At 38.8% G+C, this 15,144-nt stretch overlaps 1 protein-coding gene and 1 long non-coding RNA gene across 3 annotated transcripts in view; both read left to right on the forward strand.

The window, feature by feature from the left end:
• The first annotated feature begins 393 nt into the window (after positions 1–393).
• The window catches only part of LOC109058398 (ladderlectin-like), a 71,505-nt gene continuing 56,754 nt past the window's right edge, over positions 394–15,144 (forward strand). Inside the window, exons 1-4 of one of the 2 annotated variants that reach the window (XM_042754752.1) lie at positions 394–429; positions 950–1,039; positions 1,202–1,232; positions 1,452–1,481. In XM_042754752.1, the coding sequence (XP_042610686.1) occupies positions 1,031–1,039; positions 1,202–1,232; positions 1,452–1,481 (70 nt within the window). In that variant the 5' untranslated portion in view covers positions 394–429; positions 950–1,030. The remainder of the gene's footprint in view (positions 430–949; positions 1,040–1,201; positions 1,233–1,451; positions 1,482–15,144) is intronic. The other variant, XM_042754751.1, reaches the window with a different exon arrangement.
• Positions 3,685–5,215, forward strand: LOC122144107. The gene is made up of 3 exons (XR_006159533.1): positions 3,685–3,745; positions 4,392–4,503; positions 4,741–5,215. It is a non-coding gene; the product is annotated as an uncharacterized LOC122144107 (long non-coding RNA).

Genomic DNA, 15,144 nt, shown 5'->3' on the forward strand with positions numbered 1-15,144 from the left:
TGTATAATTACAGACAAAACCCCTTTCCATTCCTGCTATAGCTGTGAATAATGCCTATAAACATAGTGACAGTGACCAAATTAAATGTCAAATATGACAACATCCACAACACTAGAGAGTCATTATTAAACAATGTTATAAAATACCCTAAAATCAATACAAACATTTACTTGACTTGGTGGTTATGTAACGTGTGGGTGCTGAAATCTCATTTCTTATCATATATCTCCTGGTTTTTCTGTGTGGGTATTAGGTGTAAGATAAGGATTCGTTGTGGGTTTTGGAGACAGGAACCAATCAGACAGCAGTCTCCTCTGTGTATGAACCAAATAAAAAAAGAGGGAAGTCATAATCAGGTTTTGAAGAGTCAAGCATTTGTTGTTCTGCAGAGAGCTACAGAGTACTTGGACGTGACTGACTTCATAGAAGGTGAGGTTTTTCAGCAGTTCAAAACTTTACATTTACTGTTTCATAAAAGTATGGCTTGAGTCAATGGATCATTTGGAATGCTTATATATATATATATATATATATATATATATATATATATATATATATATATATATATATATATATTTTTTTTTTTTTTTTTTTTTATTTTGTACTTTATGACTTTTTAATTCGACTTGGTTTGGAAATGTGAGGCTATCTGATTACAATATAAAAACAGGCTAAATGCATAATCAATTTATAATGCATATTTTTTTTTAAGTAAAAAAATAAACCATCAGTGGATATTTTTGAGAAACTAGCTTAATGATCTTAAGTGTGCTGATGCCAGGTCAATATACTTCTTTACATCTGCATCTGACTTGCAGTCCTAATTAGCCAAGCTTCATTCAGCTTGCAATATTGGAATGTGGACAGTGAGAACAGGTTAATAATTAATAAAACGTATATGTGCATATATGTGTTTTATTCTGTTCTGTCTTCCTGTTTTGGTCAGTGTGTGTGCAGTAGTACTGGTTGATTTCAGGAACAATGGCAGTCTGGCCTCTTTGTCTGTCTTTCTTTCTGCTCTTTGCTCTGGATGCTTCAGGTAATTGTTGTGAAGTGTGTGTGGCCCAGTTTTCTATCTATGCAGTTTAGCTCAAATCCCACTGACTGCTAGTTTGGACTTGGACATAAAATTGTAATCTGATTATTAAAATTTTTAATCTATACATATATCATGTTCTGCTCTTTTCTTTGGTTATTTCAGAGGACAACACCTCTTAATGGCACAAGCAATGGTGAGATATTGATGCTGTCTTTTAGTGTGTTACATTTGTTCTGCTCTTTGCTCTGGATGCTTCAGGTAATTGTTGTGAAGTGTATGTGGCCCAGTTTTCTGTCTATGCAGTTTATCTCAAATCCCACTGACTGCTAGTTTGGTCTTGGACATAAATTTGTAATCTGATTATTTACATTTTTATATATACATATACATTCTTTTTCTTTGATTATTTCAGAGGCAGCACCTCTTAATGGCACAAGCAATGGTGAGATATTTTAGTGTTACATCTGTTCTGTCTAGTTGTAGGCGGGTCGAGCAGGGTCGTCGCTGGTGGGGTGAAAGGTGGTGATGATTCTAGGGGGACCACAGCTGTGGGACAGCGTGCAAACACTGAACTGAGCTCTCCATCTGCACCTGAGTGAACAAAAAAACACATACAAACACAAAAAGAGGTGAAAAGTTTAATCCAGCATCGGTGAACTGTGTTCTGTGCACACAGAGAGCCACGTCTCAGCCCTTCAACACGAAATTGAGTTTTGTCTTTCTTGCTCTTGAACGGGATAACGCATATAAAACCGGCATATAGAATATTGTTGTACCCGTTTTGGCGGTCGGTTATCTCTTAAGTGAATGCAAAACAGTTGAGAAAGAAATCGGATGCATTGTATCTCTTAAAGTGGACTGCACCTAATTTACCCAGCTGCTGTGATGTCCTTATGTTAATCCAAGAAATCTAATGAGAGAAAATCACTCACTGCCCTTCACTAAATTACTTTGTCCTTTTAACAAGAATTCAACTCTTTTTAATTTATATAGTGAAGACTATGCAATGCTATTTTACATTTGATTATTTAGTCTCTGTACCTGGACAATTACAAACTAAACATTAATCAACTGTTTGGGGTCATTCTGACCCCACCACTACTTTTCCTTAATTTTTTTAAAAATGTTACCTTCATCTCAGGGGCATGAAACTCTGTGACTTTTCCTAAATAATCTATCTTAACATGCACAAGAAAACTGGGCTTGATTTGGTTGTTCTAAAGGTGTGTAAAAAAAAAAAACCGTTTAAGGGAAGTTTGGGGTCAGAATGACCCCACATTGAAAATGAATGGGAAAACGAGCTTTCCATCTCATACACACACACAAACACACACACACACCACGTATGTGACTGCAACAGAGCAGCATTTTTATAGAGAAATTGGCAAATTAAATCAACGAAACGGGCATAAATCTGAAAAAATGTCACATATGCAACATGGAACAAGCATGTTCCATAATTGTTGATAAATAAATTTTCTGAAATAAATAGTATGTGATTACAGTCCATGTCATAGTGGTGACTTGTAAAGTTTCTGCAAATGTATGTATAATAATTTGCAAAGCAAAGGATCATTCAAAATATATCAGACAACAACAACAAACGACTCTAACTTTTGACAACAAAATACAGATTTTTTATGTATTTCAAAATGTTTAAAATATATTCATATATTCACAAAAATATATATATCATAAAGTTGTGAGGAGAAAGTTGAAGCATCAAGAAAAATGAAGTGAAAATGAATGAGTCTCTATGGACCTCTCCTATTGGATACATGTGGTCATTGCACTTTAATTCCTTAACTAGAAGAAAAAAAAGTTTTTTCGACTAACCCTCCAGGATGGCAGTATTCTATCCCTAACACATAGACCAATGTCCAAAAACTATTTAGATTTAATTAAGATCATCATTTAAGTGACTTTTTCTTTAAAAAATCATATTTCATGTGCCAATTTATGGTCTAGTTATGTAATTGTGCAGTAAATAGGTAAAAAAACTTCAAAATTTCCACAAAAACACAGCATAAATGTATAAGTTTGAGAAAGCCACATGTATAAATAAAACAAAATGATTATATATGGTTTTCCATATAAAAAATGTATATTTCCTTATGCAATCGCTCTTTAAAAAAGTTTGGGGTCAATCTGACCCCAAACATCTTAAGCGTTACCTTATTTAACAGTGATTAAAGGGCTTAAACATTTTTTAACTTGTATCTTTGTTCTGTTTATTTCTTTGTGCTATTTACACAATTTTAAACAGGGACCTTTACCCTGCTCGGATCCGGTGTGTATACATACAATATCAATCTGATCTCAGCTAAATGAAAACACTAAAGGTTTAAGGCAGCAATAATACTCACCTATCTTTCTTACAGAAACCTGTGAAAGAGGATGGTCTGCATATAATGGTAGAAGATGCTTCCGCTATTTTAAACGTTGCTCGTATTCCTGGGTTGAAGCAGAGGTATGGAGATGCCATCTTATCACAGGGATTCCTTCATTTCTAAAGTCTTGAAAATTTTCAGTTAGTTAACAATAGTTTTTATGTCCCTATTCTCTTTAGAAAACAGTGTTTGGGCTATGATGGGAACCTGGCCTCTGTGCACAGGGAATGAGGAGTACACCTTCATACGGGACCTGATTAAATCTCACACTCAAGCTTCAACTGAGGCCTGGTTAGGAGGCTATGACGCTGTTTCAGTAAGTTTGTTTTAATTAATAAATTATTTTATTTTAGTTTTTTTTTTTTTTGTACTAATTACATTTGTTTAGCATCCTTGTCAATGGCCATTCTTTTTCTTTTGTGTATTGTAGTTGTTTTTGAGTTATGTCATAGTATTAAAGTAAGATTAGAATACAGCTGATATTAGACATGTGTATTCAGTAATGCGATATATCACTGTAATGATTGTGCGCGATACTGTTATCGTGGGCACTTCTAATACCGTGAATAATTATACATTATACTTTATTCAGAATTTGGAAATGCATTTTAAGAATACTATTCCCATCAACTGGTCAACATGTACAACCCCGCTGTATGCTGCTTGAAAGACGCGTGTGGGCTCTGATGTAAACAAGCACACATGAGAAGTACATGGGGGAACAACGTGAGAGAGACGCCTGAATGAAAAGCACATTCACTCTCTGACAGCAGATTGTGTTAAACTGCAGAAAATGCAGCCGTTACCCTGGAAAACCCATAAAAAAGAAGCAGTGCTCTACTGTCTAAAAACATATTTAAATAGATTTAAATAACACATTCAGATTTGCGGTTTTGCTGTGGTGTTCATCTGACAATTACAACGGAAAGGAAAATAGGATATTTATGGTGTTCTGTTCACAGGAGGGAACATGGCTCTGGAGTGATGGATCAAAACTGAATATAGAGATATGGGCTCCTGAACAACCTGACAATTACAACGGAAACGAGAACTGTCTTGTGATGAACTATCAACGTGAGTGTTTTAAATGTTTATGAAATATCATTACTATTTTTATATTTTTTTCTTCTTGTAAATCCCTGGTAGTCTCAATTTAAATAACCAGCTGAATGTAGAACTGCATTTTAACTTCACCTAATGTTTATGAAATGCTAATGGAATAGAATTGACTGTATTACCTTAACAAGCATTACATTTTATCAGGATACTTATACTGTAACAATAATAGATTTTTTTCCCTTCCTGCTATAGCCTCGAGCAACTGGAATGACAACCCCTGTTATGATAAATGGCCTTTTGTGTGTGTGAAGAAATAAACACCAGCATTTCAGTTTCATGTTAAATTCTGAATGTCTTGCATTAAAGGAATAGTTGACCAAAAAAATACAATATTTAAAACCATCGCTTACCCTCAGTCAATCTAAGATAAAGATTAGTTCTTCATCAGAACGGATCTGAAGAAATATAACTCTACATCATTTGCTTATTGATGGAGATCATCTGCAGTGAATGGGTGCCATCAGAATGAGAGCCAAACAGCTGATAATGAAGACATCACAATAATCCACACGACTCCAGTCCATCATTCAATGTCTTGTGAAGTGAAAGGCTGCAAAGTTTGTAATCAATTTTTCATTCTTTGGTCAACTGCTCCTTTAACTAATTCTCTCTGATTTCTTTACTAATGTGCAAGTAGAACTCAATAAATATCAAGCAGTGCATTTAATTTGTTTCTGTGGGGTTCTGTCTCATTCCACGTATCAGATGTGCATTTTATAAATGAAATTCCTGAAGATTTTCTATAAACTTTGGATCCGCGTAAATAAAATTCTGCATCAGAGCTGCTTTGCTTTTGTCATGCCATTGTGTTATTATAGGAAATAAATAAAAACATTTGCTAATCGAGTTGTTATAAAACAAACAAAACTGTAAAATAATTCAATCAGGAGTGTGCCAAAGAAAGATGGTTTTTGTCAAAATGTCTATTTCATGAAATTACAAAACTTATATAAAACAGCAGCAATACAAATACACAAAATTCTTTATACAGTAACCTGTGATGGTGATTGGTCCACATTAAGGAAATGCTTTCATTTTTTTAACACCCCAAAACTGGACTGGTATGAGATGGCAGCTTCGAATGTTGTTTCCTTCATCTTGGGGAATTTCTCGAGTTGCAGTTAACTGTAGTCCTTATGTCCTCATCTTGGAAAATGTCTTTGGAAAGTGGCTCTTCAATAGCACTCCTACTATTTGATAAAATAATATATATATATGTAGTATATTATATATATATATATATATATATATAGATATATAATTATATATAGTATATATATATATATAATCAAAAACACAGTCATTGTAACACAAGACCTGGTTTAGGAGTATATACAGTATTTATGTATGTTTTTATATTCATTTTTAATGTTTAATGTTGTTCAGCATGTTTGTCATGTTATCAAATTGAGAAATAAGTCAATGGCAATTCAGGAGCTAAGGGTCCAAAATGAGACGGGTCTGCCTGCAGACGCCATGCAATAAAACAATAAAACTTATCTGGAGAAGAAAACTTCAAAGAGAGCAAACAACATCTCTCTCCAACACTCATTAACGACCCCCTTCTCCCCCTGCCATCTCTGCCTCTCAAAGTTCATTAAGAATATGCATATCCCACATATCATGTATCTTGTGAACCTGTTGTTTTTCCCCTTCATGTTTGGTATCATTTTAAAGGCCTTTGTGTGATTGGTAAATTGGTTTAAATTACACAGTAGTCACTTATATTATGAGAAAGATTGAAAAACTTTTGTAGAATTGTGTCCTGGGGGGGGGGGGTGTTCTCCTTTAGGGCCTGAGTTCAAAGCCAGCCTTGGATGGTGCAGAAGATTGATGTGCAATGGATTCTCATTACGACGCAGAACAAGCCTTGCCCAGCGCTATGTGATCGGTCTAAGGAAAAACTAAATTACGTCCTGTAATGGCAGAGGAGAAAACTAACAAATGTACATAATACTTTTCAAAAAACTATTGTTGTTGTGTTACGAAATGTAATTTCAAGAGTTTTTGAGGGCAAGAATATAGTTTGTTTAAACTTCAATTTTACTGTCAAATTATAAGGTTAGCCCCCATTTAAAAATGTACTCAGATGATTTCGGAGTTGTGATCCAGGCGATCACTGGGCAGTCAGCACTCGTGCACCTGTTGAGGGCAGCCCTGCCTCGGCAGGCGTGCCTAAAATATTCTGCTGCCTATAATGTTAATGTACGTGGTTAAATATAAGCTTCAGTTCGTATTTAATTCCTTCACAAATCATCTTGGCTGAGGGAAAAACAAGTTTCCTTCTACTTTTATTTAACGTAAACACTATTTTAGAGTGCTGTGTTGTAGTTTTGACCAAATGTTTGCTTGTCTTTATTTTATTTCATTTTTGTACTGAATTATTGTATAATTATATTATTGTTCATTAAAACTGTCTATTAAGGGACTGCTGAGGAAACTCGGGCGCTTTATGGAATTGGTGGGCAAGCCAATGAAGCCTTTGTCATTGGAGGCGTTAACTCCGCAAAAGTGGATGGGAGAGTGAGTATTAATTTTGATGGCTTGTATCTTTCCCGGTATGTCTGAAGGTTTTGTCATGTCATGTCAAAGCTTGTATAGTTTTATTTTGCTAGGCACTTTGGTTTCCACTTCTGGTATGGCCATAACGGCCCAAACAGGCCAAGAAAAAGTGGAACAATCTTGAAGATAAATACAAGGTAATCTGCCTGTTTTCTGCTTTCTGTTACTGAAAGAGCCTTACCAAGATTTGGTGTAAAAACTATCTGGTCATATATGAAAAGTTATTATGGAGGCATTGGGGCCTCACTTTTTACTTTTTTTCAGGAGCTTAGGGAACCCCACCGCTACAGGGAAAAGGGGCTAGAGGCTGTGGGTGGACCGTTGGCAGTGGTACACTGCAATGGATGCTGCGCTCCAGGGGCAACACTAAATTAGTCTTGCCCCGGTTGTGCATCAAGCCTGACTGCCATTACAGGTGGCTCGGTCAGCAAAACAGCTTCTACCCCCTCTGAAGAACCCAGGAGCAGCCAGCAGTCCAGGAAGAGGCCTAGAAGACAAGCCAGGCTCTTCTAGAGTTTTTAAAAGAGCAAGCAGAGACAGAGAAGAAAAGGAAGGAGAGACAAGCAGTGGCGAGAGAGGAAGAGAGAGAAAGGGCAGCAGCAGCCAGAGCAGACCGTTATCTGTCTCTTTTTGAAAAATTAGTTAATAAATTCTAAAAAATATGAGCAGTTTCTAATTCAACCCAGGCAATTTATTCTTGAACGCAACAGTTCTATCTACATATTTACATCAAAACACAAAAAACAGTATAAAATTTTGTGTCTTACAATTACATACAATTATTTACAGTCATGGGTAAACTTGAACTATCCAGGAGAACATACTAACATCAATATATTAACATATCTATCTATTTATATCTGTATCTTACTAACACAATTTTTAGTCTAATGTTTAAACTTCTGTCACATTTCTTCTGAAGGCATGTACATATGGATAGATTGAACTCTCTTGTTGTAGTCCCTCTCATCCACTGGTTGCATTCTCCATGTCATTCCTCGCTGGCAGATCTGTCCATGGCTTTCCTCACTCTCCAGGAGATCACCTCCCATCAACGCAAAATGTTGTGGAGGAGGGATGCAGAAGACACCAATCAACTTCAGGGCAAAACAGTGAAACCAAGGACCTCAGGAAGATTGACATGCCAGTGCACCTTCAACACCACGAAGGTGGTGCTCGGTGATGTTTCTTGCTAAGTGCGTGATGTTGTTCTATCGGGCTTCAGTCTTTAGCTTGTTTAATCAAATTAAGGGTTGCACTTTATTTAACCGTATGTGTACTTAACATGTACTTATAGGAGAACTTACGAGTGTATTTAATCTAAGAAAGTGCTGGGTAATACAAGGTGGGTTAGTGAGGGTTAGGTTTAGGGGTAGGTTCAGGGTTAGTACCTAGTTATTACATAGTTATTGTAATTACTGTCAGTCTCAATCAAGGTCACCTGTATTGTATATAGCGCTTTTTAAACAAAACAGATTGTGTCAAAAGCAACTGAACAACATTAAAACAGGTGTGCCAATAATGCAAAAATGACAGTTAAAGGCAGTTCATCATTGAATTTCCCCCCCCCCGTGATGTCATCACGCAGCTAGTTCAGTTTAAATAGTATCTGTGCAATAATTTGCAATCAAGTCAAACGATATCGCTGTAAATGAAGTGTCCCCAACAAAGCAAGCCAGAGGCAACAGCGGCCAGGAACCAAAATCCATCGGTGACAGACAGAATGGAGCAAGAAAAAACTTGGGAGAAACCAGGCTCAGTTGGGGGGCCAGTTCTCCTCGGACCAGACGATGACCAAGCAGTTCCAATTACAGGCTGCAGCCAAAGTCAAGATTGTGCAGAAGAATCATCTGTTGTCCTGTCATCTTGCCCCGGTTGGTCGTCTGAGACAAGGTCTTTACAGGGGATCTGTATCTGGGGCATTATAGTTGTCCTTGTCTCCGCTGACTTATCAGGGCTGTAGAGCGTCCTTTCTAGGTGCTGATCCACACATCTGGGCTGCGATACGTAATGGATCGGGTGAATGCCGTGACCATCTGATCGTGGTACAGACTGGATCTGGGTGGCTACGGTGACCACGGAATAAGAATGAAACAGACTAATATATAGCGTCTCTTCTAATGATGTAGCAAACGTAACATCGGGTGTTTATGGGAAGTGTTCCTGGTTCCAGGTTTACCTAATTAATGCAGCCTACAAAAATCCTTTAACGGATCTTGGATATTAGAAGCATATTAGTGTGTTATGTGTAAGCCAGGTTTAAAGAGATGGGCCATTCTAATCTAGATTTTAAACTGCAAGAGTGTGTCTGCCTCCCGCAACATGTTAGGTAGGTTAGTCCAGGGTTTAGGCGCTAAATAGGAAAAGGATCTGCCGACCCGGAGTTCCGGGAGGTTGACTTTGAATATTCTAGGTATTATCAACATTGCCAGAGTTTTGAGAACGCAGCAGACGTGGAGGAGTATAATGTAACAAGAGCAATTCGTTACAAATACTGAGGTGCTAAACCATTCAGGGCTTTATAAGTAATAAGCCAAGATTTTAAAATCTTTACCGATGTGTTGGATTAGGGAGCCAGTGCAGTGTTGACAGGAAACCGGGCTAATGTGGTCGCATACTGTCCTGGTTCTAGTCAGAAATCTAGTGCTGCTTTTGAACTAACTGGGTTGTTTATTAAGCGTTTGCCAGAACAACCACCCATAAAGCATAATGCATGGATTAACATTTCTGCAGTTGAAAATTGAGAGCAGAGGCCGTACTTTAGATATATTTTTCGAGATGGAAAAATGCAGTTTTAAAGAGCTCAAACGTGTGGCTTTCTAAGGAAAGATGCGATCAAATAGCCACCTAGGTTCCTAACTGAGTCTTAGACAGCTTCCTTTCTAGGTTATTACATGCAGAGTTTTTAGGTCCTATAATTAACACCTCTGTTTTTTCAGAATTTAGCAGTAAGAAATTACTCGTCATCCAGTTTTTATATCGACTATGCATTCTGCTAGTTTTTTCAAATTGGTATGTTTCACTGACGCCAAGAAATATAGAACTGAGTATCATCAGCATAACAGTGAAAGCCACCACCATGTTTCCTGATGATATCTCCCAAGGGTTTTTTGTCCCAAGGGGACAGCATGGGAAATACCGCGATAACCCTTTACCCAGTTTATTATATGTAAGTGTGAACTCATTGAAGTAACCATTATGAAACATGTATACAGGTGCTTACAGAGGTGAGTCACTGTCGCAGACTTCATCTCTTAAACCAAAAACAGAAAGCACTAGTGTAACAATAAATTACAACGTTACAATAAATTAAAACGTTAATGCAGTGTACTTGCTGTTTTTCCCTAGCAAATTCATAATTGTTTATATTTTGCCGATTGCACTGTGGCACAGGCCTTTTTGCACGCTTGAGCGCCATTAGCTATTGTAGGCAATTAAAGGCTCATTATTATGATGTATATGGTTTATTCATAAAAAGTGCGACTAATAGTCGACTAATGCTTAAAATTAATGACTTCTAGTCACCCTAAAAATCTTTAGTCGAGGGCAGCCCTAATAGCATATTGACCAATTGTTTATGAGAAGCATACATATGCAAAAACATACATTTTGTTGGACATTCTAGTCAGAGGTACAGCTGTGTTATTGAAACGCACGTACAGACGCAAAAGAGGGAAATTCACCGCACTCCTGGTAAAGCGCAGCAATTATTCGGGACTGCTATTTGCTGTTACCAAGCATTCATCTCACAAATGTCCGTGCTCCATTCCTAACAAAACAGATGAACTCTCATCACCCACACCAATAATGACTTTTAAAACTCTGCTGCACTGTGCTTCATCATGAAACCGGCTGATTTGAAAGCCATTCCAGACAATGTGCTCCATCTGCACGGGCTACCAGCTGTTCTGGAGCGGATTGAATCGCAGAGTTAATGGGAAAACAAGAGGTGGTGGATTGTGTTTTTACATCAAAGAAAGTTTGTTGTTCAGATGCAACAATGCTGAAAAGGTATGCTGTCCCAAATTAGCGGCACTCATCATAAAACTGTTAAACCTTTTCTACTCGCCAACAGGAGTTTTCCTCTTTCATTCTAGTGAATGTGTATGTGCCTCCTGACGTGGTGCGTTGAGTGCCGCGTTGCAAACAGCTGGCCTGAACAAATAACTGAAATGGAGCAAAGGTACCCAGACTCTATTTTAATAATTCTTGGGAGATTTTAACAAATCAAATCTCTCCCATGAAACTGGACAAAATACAAGCAGCACATTACTTTGTCCCACCAGAGAGACAGTAATATATGGGGATCACTGTTACACAGCAATAAAGGATGAATATCACTCTATCCCATCGAAAGCAGCTTTGGGGCTCTACCATCACCTGTGTCATTCATCTTATAAATGCACTTACAGGGCAGAAAAACTGAAATCGGCTTAAACCTGTTTTTTTAAGGACTGTAAAAACGATGGACTAGCAGAGACTGATTTACAAGCTTTTTTGATCTCACTGATTGGAGTGTTTTTGAAAGCTGCAGCCACTGATCTGGACGAAGCACAGATACTGTAAATTCATTAACATCAGTTTTTGTGGAAGATATGTGCCTTACTACCAGGACATTCTTCTTATCATTTAATAATGATAAACCATTGTTTTACTCCGAAAACTCAACTAGCTTTGTCACCCCAAAGAGGATGCTTACAGAAGTGGGGATCTTGTATAACCAGGCCAGGGAACAGACTAACAAAGGAGATCAGAGTGGCTAAAAAAACCACTCGGAAAAGTTGAGAAAGAGCTGTCAGCAAAACCATCCAGCATCAGTCTGGACTGGTCTGAGGGCACATCACCATATACAAGACACAACCCCCACAGTCTGTGGAAGAATCAACAACTTGCTGACGATCTGAATGTGTTTTTACTGCAGATTTGTAACGGGTTAGTCTACCACCCCATCTGCTCTGTTCGTTGCATTTCATACATTCATTCTCACTTCACCCCATGTACTCCACCTCCCTCCCCTCCCCCCCATTCAACCTGGGCGCTTAAGGTCTGTTGTAGGAGGATGTGAACCTGAGTCTTCAGGAAGCAGAAGTCTACAAAAAGTTCCAGGCCCCAGATGGGTGTTTCTCACCTGCCTGTTTAAAAAACTGTGCTGACCAACTGGCCCCCCCCATCTTCACACACAGATCTTCAACAGATCATTGGAGCTGTGTGTGTGGAGTTACCTGCTGCTTCAAACGCTTCCACCATCATTCCAGTCCCCAAAAAGCCCAAAATCACTGGGATCTTAATGACTACAGACCTGTCGCTCTCACATCTGTAGTCATGAAGTCACTTGAGAGACTGGTCCTGGTCTACCTGGAAGGGAAATCACGTGACCCTTGCTGGAGTCCTCTTCAGTTTGCCTACAGAGTAAACAGCTTCTGTGGATGATGCAGTCAACATGGGACTGCAATTACATCCTGCAAACACCTCGACAGACCTTGGGAATTACGCAAGGATCCGATTTTGTGGACCTTCAGTTCAGCCTTTAATACCAATCATGCCTGACCCTCTCTCAGACAAACTTATCCAGCACTCTGGGCCCCTACCTCCCATCTGTCAGCCGGATCACCAGCTTACTGACAGACAGGCATCAGCAGTGAGGCTGCGGCACACTCACATCAAGGACTATCACCATCTAGCCACTGGCTTCCCTCAGGGATGAACTGAAAAGGGACCCATCTGTTAAGCTTTCCCAGTTTGTAGACGAAGCCACTACAAGCCATCGGCCTCATCAAGGACAGTGACGAAGCCTCGCTTACAGACAGGAGGTTGAGAAGATGGCTTTATGGTGCAGTCTTAACAAACCTGCGATCTAACACTCTCAAAACTGTGAGATGATAGTGGGATTCAGGAAGAAACCCCGCACTCCCCCCATGGAGTCTGTCCTGTGTTATCCATAACTGTCGGGTGTGGTTTTGCTACAAAATCAGGACACAAGAGACACAGGACAGTAAGGACTGTGAAAGGATTATGGTGCCCCTATGCCCAGCTTCAAGATCGTTACATCTTCCGAGTGAGGAGAAGGGTTAAAAAACCAATCTGGACCCACTCCAACCCAGCAAAAAAAAACAGCACCAACTGTTGCCTTCTGGTGGGGCGTACAGAGCACTGACCACCAGAACAGCCCGACACAAGAACGTTTTCCACGGGTCTATGTCCACCTGAAAATCATCTTCATACATTATACATAGCAATCATAACTAACAAGTATGAATTTATATTAAACTGCACACTTTGTAAATAAATCATCTGGCACACTAATAAGATACATGTTCATTATCTTAACAATTAAATTGTTTTCTTATAATTTCTATTTGTATATACTATTTAATTGTTCTTTCTTTTTTATATTAGTGTTATTATATAACTACATCCCTTACTGTGTTATTCCTATGTATGTCGGCACTATTGTTTGTACTCCTTTCTTCATATAGGAAGCTCCTGTCGTCAAGGCAAAAGTTATCCTTGGGTGTGTAAAAATACTTCATAATAAAGCTCGTCTGATTCTGACATATAAGAGGCTACCACAAGCGCCCGTATAGAGTCAAACGTGTTTTAATTAGATGACACTTAGCAGGCATTGTAAAAATCTCATTTTGAATGTGGTACTAAAATTTTTACTTTTAAAACCTTTATTTGACTCTATAAAAATAATATTGCTACCAATCAAGTGGGGGAAGAGGGAGTAAGTAGTGAGGAAAAGCAAGAAAGATAGAAAAGAATGCCTGAACCACTCAAAAAAACCCTCTAGAGGTAGATAAGGGGTGTTGGTGTGTGGGGTCTCTCTCGACATTTCCTAGTAAGTTTGTGTCCTGAGCAGCTTTGGTATTGATAGGTTTATGAAAACAGATCTGTAACGAAAAACTTTACTTCTTTTATGGAGAAATACACTTATGTAGGTAAGATATAAAGGGTTTTATGAATAATGATACGGTTGCAGAAAATGATGTTATGGGGGGTCAGATCAGTACCACAAGCAGTGTACTTGAACTGTTCATGCCAAGACTACGGGGGGACTGAGCCAAGCCAGCATCTTGGTCAGGGGCAACGGTAGGCCGCAACTCCTGTTTTTCCACCATGGGAGTTTTTCAAAATTTCACGTAGTTTCTTATAAAAAGGAGTGGTTTTTGGGTAAACCTTTTTTAAAGTCCCCGGGGACACCAAAGAAAATTTTTGGCCAGTGTCCTTGGCAAAATCACATACTAAAAGCATTCAATGGAAACAAAAATTGTAAATCCTTCTAGCCCTACCTTTTTGTGTCAAGTCACCAAGGAATTGACAGAGACTGAGATTGGATCTGCTGACATTTGAGTGGTTAGGCCTCACAATCCTGTTCCCTCTTTCCCCTTCGGCTCTTCCCCCCACCCTCTGGAAATTACACTTTTAGGTGTGGGAGGGGGTCCTAGACTAGTCATTGTGCATAGAAGGAGGGTCCTTCTCCTTCTTGGAAGTGTTCTCCTCAGACTTAAGGTTTTGGAGGGCTTTATCAAGCATTTTTTTAATTTGCTTAAAATTATCACTGTCCCTTTCTTCAGTACCTTTGGACTCCTTTTTCTTCTGACTACCTGTTTGGCGGTATCCTTGGTGGTCTCTGGTAGCCAGGATCTCTGGGTCTCTGGATATTCATGTCTTTCCTCTCTGTGTGTATGCCTTTCTTGTATCCTCAATTTGCTTGAGGCCCTGGGTGTCTTGTGTGGACTTTAGTTTTGGCCAGGCGTGGAATCGGGGCAGTTCCACTTTGTGCAAGCTCCTGACCCCTCTTGCTCCAGAGGGGGCTCATTATCATGTTGAACTTCAAACACATGAGCACCAGAGATCCCATCTTTCTTACATGTGTGCAGCCTATCTTTCTCTGAGCTCACGTGTGACCATCTGCCTCTGGTCAGTCATGCGATCCAGCATACCAGTAGTGAAAGGGATTTCCTATTAATTTGGGATGCAGAGTACTCTGACAGGCTCTTAAACATCATGCTCTTCTGCTCTGAGGCAGGT

The sequence above is a fragment of the Cyprinus carpio genome, unplaced genomic scaffold, assembly GCF_018340385.1.
Source record: "Cyprinus carpio isolate SPL01 unplaced genomic scaffold, ASM1834038v1 S000006590, whole genome shotgun sequence".
Classification (NCBI taxonomy): Eukaryota; Metazoa; Chordata; class Actinopteri; order Cypriniformes; family Cyprinidae; genus Cyprinus; species Cyprinus carpio.